The sequence below is a fragment of the Echinops telfairi genome, unplaced genomic scaffold, assembly GCF_000313985.2.
Source record: "Echinops telfairi isolate 266 unplaced genomic scaffold, ASM31398v2 ScPeMD7_12;HRSCAF=54, whole genome shotgun sequence".
In the NCBI taxonomy this organism is placed as follows: Eukaryota; Metazoa; Chordata; class Mammalia; order Afrosoricida; family Tenrecidae; genus Echinops; species Echinops telfairi.
Window position 1 is genome coordinate 13,556,187 of NW_022103909.1, and position 11,139 is coordinate 13,567,325.

The following is an 11,139-nucleotide window of genomic DNA, read 5'->3' on the forward strand; positions in this document are numbered from 1 at the left end:
ACACACACACACACACACACACACACCACCAACAATAACAGCAAAACCTCAATCCCTAAGAAGTCAGAAAATAATAAAAACTAGGAAATTTTTAAATGGTCCAAAGGGGAAATAAATGATATGGTGTTAAATTTTAACCTCACTATCTCTGCATTCTGCCTTAGAAGAAGTAAAACCAGAGTGCTCCTTGGAGACAAGGATGATAAGATGTCATGTTACACTCTTTGGACATGTCAGGAGAGACCAGCCCCTGGAGAAGGACATCATGCTTGGTAATACAGAGAAGCAATGAAAAAGAGGAATGCCCAAAAGGAGATGGATTGACATAGGGGCTGCATCAATGGTTTTAGGCATTGGGTCAACTGTGAGGATGGTGCAGGGCCAGGGAGTGCTTTATTCTGTTGTGCAATAAGGTCCCTATTAGTCAGAACCAGCTCAATGGCACCTAACAACAACAACAACAATCTATCTGCATTCATCCAGTGCACTCTGGCTGAGGGCAGGCTATTCACATCTCTGGTGTCGGACAGATCTACACTGTCCCACAGGGTCACAATGAGTCAATGTCAAACAGCAATAAGACAAAGATGTCTGTAGCAAAATATGTCACCATGCTACTCATGCTATTCCCTTTTCAAATGTTCCCACATTTTATAGAAGTTATATCTCCTAAGTAATGAGGCTTCCTGTCCCTTTCCTACTCCTCTCCTTAGTAACCACTAATAAACTTTGATGTCTATATACTTGCCTCGTCTAGATGTTTCACATATGTAGATCATATCATATCTGTCCTTCTGTGTTTGGTTTATTTCTCTCAGCATTGTATTTTCAAAGTTCATTCGGGTCATAGCAAGTAACAGGACTTCATTTCTCTTTGTGGCTTAGCAACCTTCTATTTTTTAAAAAGACTTCAGTATTACTTAACACACTACAAATCAGTAAGATAGGGGTCTTTTGAGGCTTTCTTTTTTCAGTTTAAGTAAACCTATATGTAGTAACAATGGAAGCACAGTGAAGTGATAAAACAGTATCCTCAGTTAAATAGAAAAGATGTGTAATTAGCTATTATTATTATTATTATTATTCTCATATGTACAGCTAAAAAATGAAGATAACAAAAAGGCTAAGGACTCTTCCTGGGATAAGCTAGCACAAATTCAAGACTAAGATCCAAGTTCAAGACCTGTGTTCTTTCCTGCAGCCATCATACTGTCTCTTATCCACATCCCTACTGCATTACTGACTCTGCGTCATGATTTCCAAAAATGAACTGAACTATTCTTAGTAGCACAGCAAATCTAGAGCAGACTCATAATGCTTCCACTAAGCAAGACTAATGCCCATTTTATATACCTAACAACTGAGTGAACTACTCCACACAAAAAGGCGCCTTGTCTTCTACACATAGCAAACAGGTCACTTCCACAATGGCGCCATCCACAACAGATCATGGGGATGGCATGGGATGGGGCAGTCACCTTTTCGTTCTTTGTGAATGGAGTCACCATGTGTAGAGAAAACTCAACAGCAGCCTCCAATAATAGTTGTATGGTATGAGCACTGGAGGATTGAGATGGGACTTTATTGCTTTTTATTTCTATAACACAGAGTACATAGCCTGACATATAAGAGAATTAGCTTTAACAGATGGTTGAGTTGTTGGATTAGATCATAAATCCACATTGCAGACTCACTCCTCCCCACCCCACCCACCGCACTCCTTGCCTTGGATTGCCTATATTGATACATGAAAGCCCACACAGTAGAGCTTCTTTCTGATGCTCAAATCTGTGGTGTATGGAAACAGGAGACTTGTGAGGGGTTGACCTGGGTTCTTGCAGAAAGAGAGGGAAAGTTTCACCTTCTCAATCTTCTAGGCGGCAGACTCCTCCCACAAGCCGAGTTCACAGCAGTGGATTCCAAGAAGCTGCCCAGTACCAGACACCGTATGCAATTACTATAAGTAGAAAAGAGACCCAGACACCGCTGGCTGGGTCACAGCCACACAGCCAGGACAGAGGCAGGGCAGCGATTTCCATGTAGATCCCCTTCGCTGTGGAGCCCACACTCTGCCCATCAAGCCATGTTACTTTGCAAAGTACAAGTTACATATATAATGCACACACACACACACACACACACGACTATACCATGATGTTAAAATCACATTCAGTTAAATGGCACTGAATTTTGTTGACAAGTATCGTTCAATTTGCTTATTTTGTTTTACTTGTTTTGCTTTGTTTGGAGCGTGTTTGCGCTAACATGGTTGATTTTAGGCATCTCGTCACTCCAAAATCAGTCTCGGGTAATTTGAAGAGTTAAAATACCCTCCAAAATGTAGGCTGATGATAATATTTGGTTTCTGAGGCCGTTAGCTGTGCTATGCTGTCAGGCATACACAAAGGCAGTACTCTGAAGGTTTGATTCGGCAGCGTTCCTAACTCCCTAGCTTAGAATGGAGTTTAAAGTCCCTGCTTTACCCTAACGGTGCAGTGCAGTTAGCTATAACCTAATTGTGCCAAGCTTTAGCCAAACATATGTGAAAACTATCAAAGATGCCCCTTTCTTGGTGCCAAAGGGTGCCATCACAGAGAGCCCAGAAGGTATAAGCACCCCAAAAGAGTGCAGTTGGCAGTCTGACAAGAGTTTGAAAGTTCCTGTTGAGACCTTGCATTTGCGCAGTTATTTCTGCCCTACTAAACTCGGCATTTTACAAAGGCTGCACCGATGACCCCGCTCAAAGTCGGAAGTGTTTCTAAATGAAAAGAAACCTGCCTTTCATGATGCCTTTCACTATGAACCCCAAGCAGAATAAATTAAAGAATTCTTAGTGTATACACTGAAGAAAACTCTGCTCTCGTCTCTCTGCCTATAGACACCACACTCCTCTACCCCCACCCCCTGGGATCTCCAGAAGTTGAGAGGCAGGTGGAATACTGTGCCTGCTCTACTTGGGTCCCACAACATTGACTCAGAGCTGTATGAGAGGAAGTGGAGAGGGGAAAATGTGAAATGTGAACAAATGGATGTGAATGACTATCCACCCTTGCACACACTTCTCCACTTGAGGATTATGTTTCGTTGCCTGCTGGGAGCATCAGGGACGTGCTAATAGAGAGAAAGGTGCTGACCCAAGCAGTGAATGTTGATTCTCCACTCCCTCCCACCAGCACCCCCAGCATCATGAGCTGATCCTCTCGACAAGGCCGGTACAACTGTGGTCAGAGTGGCCTCTTCCAGGTGTGTGGCCAAGTTCCCAACAGGTACAAGGCCTCTCTTGAAAGATGCTTGAGTGAACAATAAATGCATTTAATTCTGATGGACACTCTGATGAGCATGCTTAAAAAGAGTTCATAAAAATATATTCAATCTTTCCAGCCTCTAGTAAGACTTCTGATAGCTAATGTTGTAACTCAACTAACACAACTGATTTTCTCTTCTCAATCAACACACGCAACAATATTTAGAAGTGTAAACAGGAAGAAATAGTTCCATGTGGTTGCTCACAAAAACTGACTTGAAAAATTAATGATTTTGCCTTGTATGATGCAATAAATATAATATAAACATACTTCATGATTGCTTTTTGTACTCTTATGATCTTGAATTAGCTTTGCTTTGCTGGAACATAGAATATGAATTTTGAAGCTGTGCTTTGATAAATATTGACAAATTATCATTACTAGTTTTGAAGGTGGTAAAACCTCTTTATCAATTGAATCAAGTATTAATCATATTTATTTCTCACTTAAATGAATTAAGAAATTTTATTATTTTATATGAGCAATCAATGAACTTGCTGTGAAGTATCCTTTAATTACCTAGACAAAGTAGTTTGAGAGTGTACCTTGACTATAAAGAAAAAGTAAACACTTCCAGTTTTAAAATTTTGTTGTTTTAGTTTTTTCCTCAGTCACACTATTTAAAGCATTTAGGGGAATTTCAGGCTGTGACCATAAGTATTATGTGTAATTTCATATTATATGAACTATTTTTACTCTTTCTGTTGTTAACAAATGTATTAGTTTTACCAGGTTTAAACCTGCATGGCCATTTGAATTTTAAAATGGGAATAAATAATTCATTAAATTTGTCCAATTACATCCCCTTGCAGAAGGGCTGCGGGGAGGTGAGGAGCAAATCGGAGGGCAGTGTAGAAACGATGAAATATACAATTTTCCTCTGATTCTTAAATGCTTCCTCCACCCCACTACCATGATCCCAATTCTACCTTACATATCCGGCTGGACCGGAGGATGTGCACTGGCACAGATAGGAACTGGAAATACAGTGAATCCAGGACAGATGAACCCCCAGGACCAGTGGAGAGAGTGGCGATGGCGGGAGGGTGGAAGGAAGGAGAGGGAGAAAGGGGGAACAGAGGACAAGGTCTACATGTGGCCTCATCCCTGGGGGGTGGAGAAGTGGGTGAGGGAGACATGGGATGGGGTAAGATATGATAAAATAATAATAAATTATAAATTATCGGGGGTTCGGGGAGAGTGGGGAGGGAGGGGGAAAAATGAGCTGATACCCGGGGCTCAAGTGGAAAGTGGGTGTCGTAAGAATGATGAAGTCAACATATGTACTAAAGTGCTGGACACAGATGAAGTATGTACAGATTGTGATGAGTTGTATGAGCCCCTAATAAAATGATTATTTAAAAAAAACACATTAAAAAATTTGTCCAATTAACAAATCATTCAGGACAAAACCAGAAATCACGCTATTTTTAAATCGGGTTTCCTGATTCTACTCCCATTCCATGAATTAATATTGTTTTCATAATTTTAGCTAAAAGTTGCTTCAAGTTGACTAGACCCCTAATGGCAGATAGACAAATCATTGACAAACATCCCACCCATCTCACCTCATTTAGGCACAAGGATCATTGATATCATCCATAGATGCTGCTCAGTATATAGAGATCTGCACAAGCTGCTCACTTGGCTAGATAGTAAGTTAACACACACAAACACCTATTCACTTTATATCCACCTTAAACAACGATTGCATCACTGAACAGTTAAATATGGGAGATCGATTTATAACCATCACTCCACTCAATTTCATGCTACTTAACAGATAACATTCCAGAAATGTACACATCATCTAACTCATCTCCTACTGCTATTGTGGTCCCATTAATCTATTACAGAACTGTAACAAAAACATACATATTATCAGGATACCTTGTTTGCAAAGATATATTGAAATTTTATATCATTGAGGTAAATTTCTCAATTTTCCATTAATTGTGAATATATACAAATCAAGATAAATATTAATAATACTGTAGCTAGTTATAAATTCTAATTTAGATTTCCACGGTTGATCTCTTTTCTTTTTATATCATTAGGTTTAAATAAGGTTAGTCTGACATATCTTAGTAAAAGTATTAGATAGATCTTTAGATGCACTTGAGTTACCAACCATAGTTTTCGTACAATTACCTCTTTACAATTATTGAATCCTTGGATTTTTAACAAAAGAGCTAAAGCACAACATAAAAGTAAAATTTTTCCTCGTCCTCATAAATGCAACATTAATGAAGCATACATAACATTGTGTCTTAGCAAAAACAGCTTATTTTTTTAATTCCTATTATCTGTTGCTATCATGGCTCTGTGTGTGTAATTGAATATATGTATTCCGTTTCATCAGTCCTTTTCACAGTATCAACTGTAGACAGGCATTTTCCACTTAACCAGAAAAGCTAAGATGCTTTAGATAAGACAGAAAATAAGTAGGAAAAATTCTTTCATTTAAATGGTGAAGCTGTACAAATCATGCTGCACAACCACCAGTCGAAATAGAAAATTCTAACTTTAGAAATTACACTACACTGTTTCCTAGGCAAACTGTTAAGACATATTGGATAAAATCAGGGAAAGTAGGTCTGTGCTTGGCTACACAACTTGAAGGAGAACATCTTGATACCACAGACGTCTTTAGGTTTAAAAAACAACAACAAAAACACCTTTCAGCCAAAGATGACTCCCCTTTCTTCCTCAAAGGCATCTGTTTAGTCATTTAATTTCAAAATGTGGGGTGTTTTGTTGTTTTTTTCAAAAGAAAATATTGACTCTTCAGCATATTTTATACTTATCAAAGATAAAATTATTAGAAAATCAACTTGGTCAAATCAAAAAGAAAAATATAAAGCATTATTCAAAGCTTAATAAAAACAAACAACCCCATTTGGTAAGTTTATACAGATATTCTAAAAGCTAGCAAAAGGACTTACATCATCTAGGATAAACAATTTTCCATATAGAATGGGAATTATATAAATCTTCCAAATTTCTATATAATACACTGAAAATAAAACCAATGACAAAAGTAATCTAATAGTTTTATGTAATGCCAAATAATACTATTTCCATCAGTTAACAAAATGTGCAAAGAACAGAGGTAGCACATACTAGTGACCCAAAATTCCATTATGACAGTTTTTAAGTGTGAACTTTATCATCCCCCAATCCAACACTGCAGCTATATTACACATTAGAGCAAATAAAATTTCCTACCTCCTTTTTTTTGCAGTGTGATAAAAAGCAATACTCTTATTGTTGGATATATTCTCTAATAAGTAAAATATCAACATAAAACAATAAGTTTGGGATTTCAAATGTCCGAATAGTTCTTCCATGGATCATATCTGTTCGTACCTCAACAATTCTGTCATGTATTTCCAGGCTATGCGCTCTGTCAGCAGGTCCGTTTTCCAAAATCCTTGAGACATAAATTCCTTCCATTGATGTTTCCTCTTGATTATTCTGTAAAGAGGTAGCATTGAGAAAGGTGTAAGACAGAGTGTATGCTTGATAAAGGATAATTTACTGAATGACAACATGGCTCATCTTCCTAAAATATGCAACTCCTGTTTAGCTGGGCATTTGGCACAGAATTTTCACTTACTACCAAAGGATCATGAATCGCGATGGAAGCGTTCAGGAAGAGGTCCAGCATTGCTGACGCAATTAGCTATTGACTTCATATTTTGGAGTACACACAAAAAGAGCAATGCAGAAAGGACAAGGAGGGGTAGCCTCAACTGCCTCTAAAATATTGTTTATAGAACATTTCCCTGGTAAAGAGTGGTAGAAAATAAAACTGGTGATAAAGTTAAAAAGGAAGGGAAGGAGAAAAAAAATCCTTAATAAGCTTCATTGGTTTGAGATCTGATTATGGTTTTGAAAATACAATTTAACTTCATGAAGCGACAATGAGGCACCAGCTACATCTATTCAAAGAACAGATGTAGAATGAGGCACCAGCTATATCTACTCACAGAAAAAACTGTGAGCTTGCTCAAGTGTTAAGTCCCAAAACAACAACTCTAAGCCACAAGAGAACCCATTGAAGGCTAATCATTACACATCCCCAGCAGGTGCAATTTGCCTCATGATTAGTTAAACCTCAAATGTATAACCCCAATATGGTACAAATAAGAGATTTCAGCCAGTCACTGGACTAATTATATTTTAAAACTTATTAAGGGAGAAAAAGTTCAATATCCTATAATTATACACTGTATATTTTAAATGCCCTTCTACTTCATATGAAGTGTGGTTAAATGAAATTATTTTCTCCTCAACTAACCTTCCTGAAAATGAATTATAACAGACTCTTGAAAATGCCCAATGTCATCTAAATGTCAAACACCGAATGAACATTTTCCTTAGGGGAAAAGAGAACAAAAAGGATATTGAGAGACTTCTACTTTTTCACAATTGGGGCAGTTTTCGAAACAGAAACACAGAAATGGTTAATTGCTCTCTTTTTAAAATACTACCACAGGGAAGAGCTACGTCACTGGAATCCTGATATATACTAACATTGGCCAGCAATCCTAATATGGTTTCCTGGGCCAATATCTGCAACGCAGGATGCAAACTCTTCACAGCAGTTTATTAGAGAAATCAAAGAGCATGATCTTCTAAAAAACTTCATCAACTTTTTACACTTACGGTCAAAGTGACATTAATGCAGGAGTTGAAGGGTTTTAAAGGCTCTGAAACTACAGTATGTAGTATAAGCTTACAATGTATGTATTTTGAGAACACTTGGCCTTAATGTGGAGAGTATTATTCACTCAATTAAATAATTATTTCAAAATAACAGCTGACATTTCAAAGAAGCTAACTTTTCAAACATGATATTTCCTATGTAATTGTGAACACAATTACTCCTTAATTTCAGCTTGCAAAATAGGTCTGTTCATTCATTCATTCAATATATATTAACTACCTAGTCTTTGTTAGTTTAAGCAATTTGACTTAATAAATAGGAATCACAAGCAATAATATAATTGCCTAATACACGTTATCAAATGTTATTGCCTCTACACATCACAGTGAAATATGTTTATTCAAGAAAGCAGTAAATGAGGTATAAAATTTAGACAAAATGTGAAGTGGGAACAAGAAGTAGATTTTTCCCCTCAAAAAAGTCAAGTTATGTATTAGGATATTCATATTATTTTTCATAAGCAAAAATTGAGTTATGTAAGCATTAACAAGCCATGTTACCTGATTTGGCCGACCTCCTATGATATTGAATCCCAAGGTGTCATTTTCCCTTTTTAATACAATAGTGAATAGCTTATGGTCTCCATCCTAAACAAATAAAAATTAAAAAAAAGAGGGTGGGGTGGAGAGATAAAGTGACTAAGGAGATAAAAATATCAAAGGAAAATAAATGTATAATAGGATTTTTTCCTATAAAGAAATCAAAAATTTTGAAAGGGGACATAAGTAAAGATAAGAATGCATGAATTGAGGAAGTATTTTTTCCTCTAAATTAACTCTGAAGATATGTACCATATTTGAAGGAAATAACTATGGACATCAGGAAAAAGCTGTTTTCCAAAATGGATTAATGATTGCAGTTTTATACAGGTTTATCCTCTTGCAGCATCCGATATGACTGCTGTGTAAATAAAAACAAATTTCTGGTTTCACTTTGCAGCTATTTTTATTTCACCCCCTCACTCAGAGAAAAGTGAAACGCATCCTCAAATGAGCTTAGCATTGCTTTACTGGTGGTTCAGTGGTTAAAACAAGCCCACCAACCTTCCAAGGGATGAAAATGTGGCCATTGGCTTTAAGTAAAGATCACAGCCTTAGAAACCCCAGGGAGTAATTTCACTCTGTCCCACAGGGCTGTTGTGAATTTAAATGATGCCACTGCAGTGGATTTGGTTTTGTTGTGAGGTATTTATAAACTTATTTCTACAATAAGAGTCAAGTTGCTGTTGTAATATGGGATCTGATGAATTATCATCATGCTCATTTAAAATAATATTTCTTGCCATTTTGAATAATTCCTGAAGAATTTTTTTTAAATTGTGATAGGTAGACTCCTAAGTATTTCTTTCTTGGTGAATGGATCAATAGAAATTATTTCTACTACCTCTTTATTGGTAAAGATGAATTTAAATGTAAGATGAAATAGTAGCAGATTAGAGGTGCTTTATCCATAAACAGGAATCTGGTTAACCACCTATGGGAAAACGATATCGTTTGCACCATCGCCCTTCCGAGGCAGTGCACACCGCAGCGCCTACTGGTGGTGGAAAAATTACTGAGGAGCCCCAAGGAGTCTTTTGATGGGAGGCTGCAAATCAGGGGCTCACCTCCAGAAACTCTATTGACCTGTTGCATGGGCTTCTCTGTAGCTCAGTTCTGAAAGCTGTTGTTTCTTTCTGTCACTCAATCTTTGGCTGCCTCCGACCTTGAAACAGGAAGGGTAGTACAGACGGATATCTGTGCTTCCATGTCCCTCCCCCCCCATTATATAAATCTACCAATTTATATACCAATTTACATAAGAAGCCCTGGTGGTGGCAGAGCTAACTCAAGAGGGGGCAGGTCTGCCGGAAAAGGATGTGGCCCACAGCTTTTACACAGATTTACGGCCTGGGAGACCTTGTGTGCCACTTCCACTCTGCCCTATGGGGTCGCTTAGTGTGGGAATCCCCTTGGCAGCCATGGGCTTGGTTTGGGGGATTACAGAGACTAGAAAGAGAGAGATTCACGCAGCCAAGCCTTTCAATGAACAGTGTGCTTCTTCATTAGGGTGGAAATGTTTTTGCTCTCTTACTTCAATTATCTTTTAGGTTCAAGGGCAGAAGCTTCTAAATGCCTGAGTTGGAGGCAGTACAAACCAGTCCCAAATGGGATTCCTCCTTGGCTGCTCCTCCCCAGGCTTGCTGAAGAATGAAAACAGCTCCTTGAATGGAGTGCAAATTCTGCTTAAATCCCTGCTCACCATGGCAGCGCCCAACAATGTCAAACACAGCACAGAGGCCTTCCAGAAGAGAAATCACAGCTTTATAAACAAGCCTCTCCACACAGGGTGCTGCAAAAAGGCTTGTTTATTCTGGAAGCGGGCGCTCCACCAGCGCAGTCCGGGACCAGCAGCTTCCACAAAGAAGGGAACCAGCCGCTCGCTTCCCTGGAGCTGCCCAGCCCGCTGGACCACAGAGGGATGGGGCTGTTTTCAAACTGGGGATCCAAACCGGCTACACACACACACACACACACTCACACACTCCACCCAGATGTTGTGAAGAGACCCAGAGCCAGGGAGGGCACCATTGATGGATAAACAAAAACCCCTGCAGTTCTAAGAAGCACCCTATTCCTCACTCTTGAGGGTGTCCTGACCCCCTATCCCCGTGAGTCCCCATCCAGAGCAGATGGGCAGTTTGGTAGCGAAACGCAGTTTGAGAGAGCTAAGGCCATGCTCAGGTGTGGGACACACGGGTCAGTGGGGACACTGGCCGCGGTGGGGAGAAGAGGGACGCCCAGATCCGAGTGATCCCGATTTCTCGGCTTTTCTCTACCTCTGGGATTTGCTTCAAAGGTACACAAAAGTGGGCAGCAAAAACTGGGCAGAGACAACCGGAGCAAGAGGGTCAAGGGGTAATAAGACGGGTAATAAGACTCTGAGTGGGAACATTCCCTTGCCCAGGCCCCGCTTCTCCGCGGAAAAGTTAGAACTGAGTATGTCTAACTCTTTCCAATCCTAATCGCAGTGGGAAGCGTCAAACGAAATTCAAAACCCCAAGACAGTCTTCCGATCGTCGGTATGCTGGGTTCGGGGCGGGCACAAGCAGTTAGGCAGGTT

The 11,139-nt window shown here is 39.2% G+C and overlaps 1 protein-coding gene across 2 annotated transcripts in view; it reads right to left on the minus strand.

Annotated features, from left to right (window-relative positions):
• PDZRN4 (PDZ domain containing ring finger 4) overlaps nt 1–9,729 on the minus strand; it is a 410,747-nt gene extending 401,018 nt beyond the window's left edge. The window contains exons 1-3 of one of the 2 annotated variants that reach the window (XM_013006948.3): nt 9,644–9,729; nt 8,538–8,624; nt 6,675–6,782 (exon numbers count right to left, since the gene is read on the minus strand). In XM_013006948.3, coding sequence (XP_012862402.1) covers nt 6,675–6,761 — 87 coding nt within the window. In that variant the 5' untranslated portion in view covers nt 6,762–6,782; nt 8,538–8,624; nt 9,644–9,729. Of the gene's footprint in view, nt 1–6,674; nt 6,783–8,537; nt 8,625–8,828; nt 8,891–9,643 lie in introns of those variants that run through there. The other variant, XM_045287353.1, reaches the window with a different exon arrangement.
• Nucleotides 9,730–11,139: the final 1,410 nt, after the last annotated feature.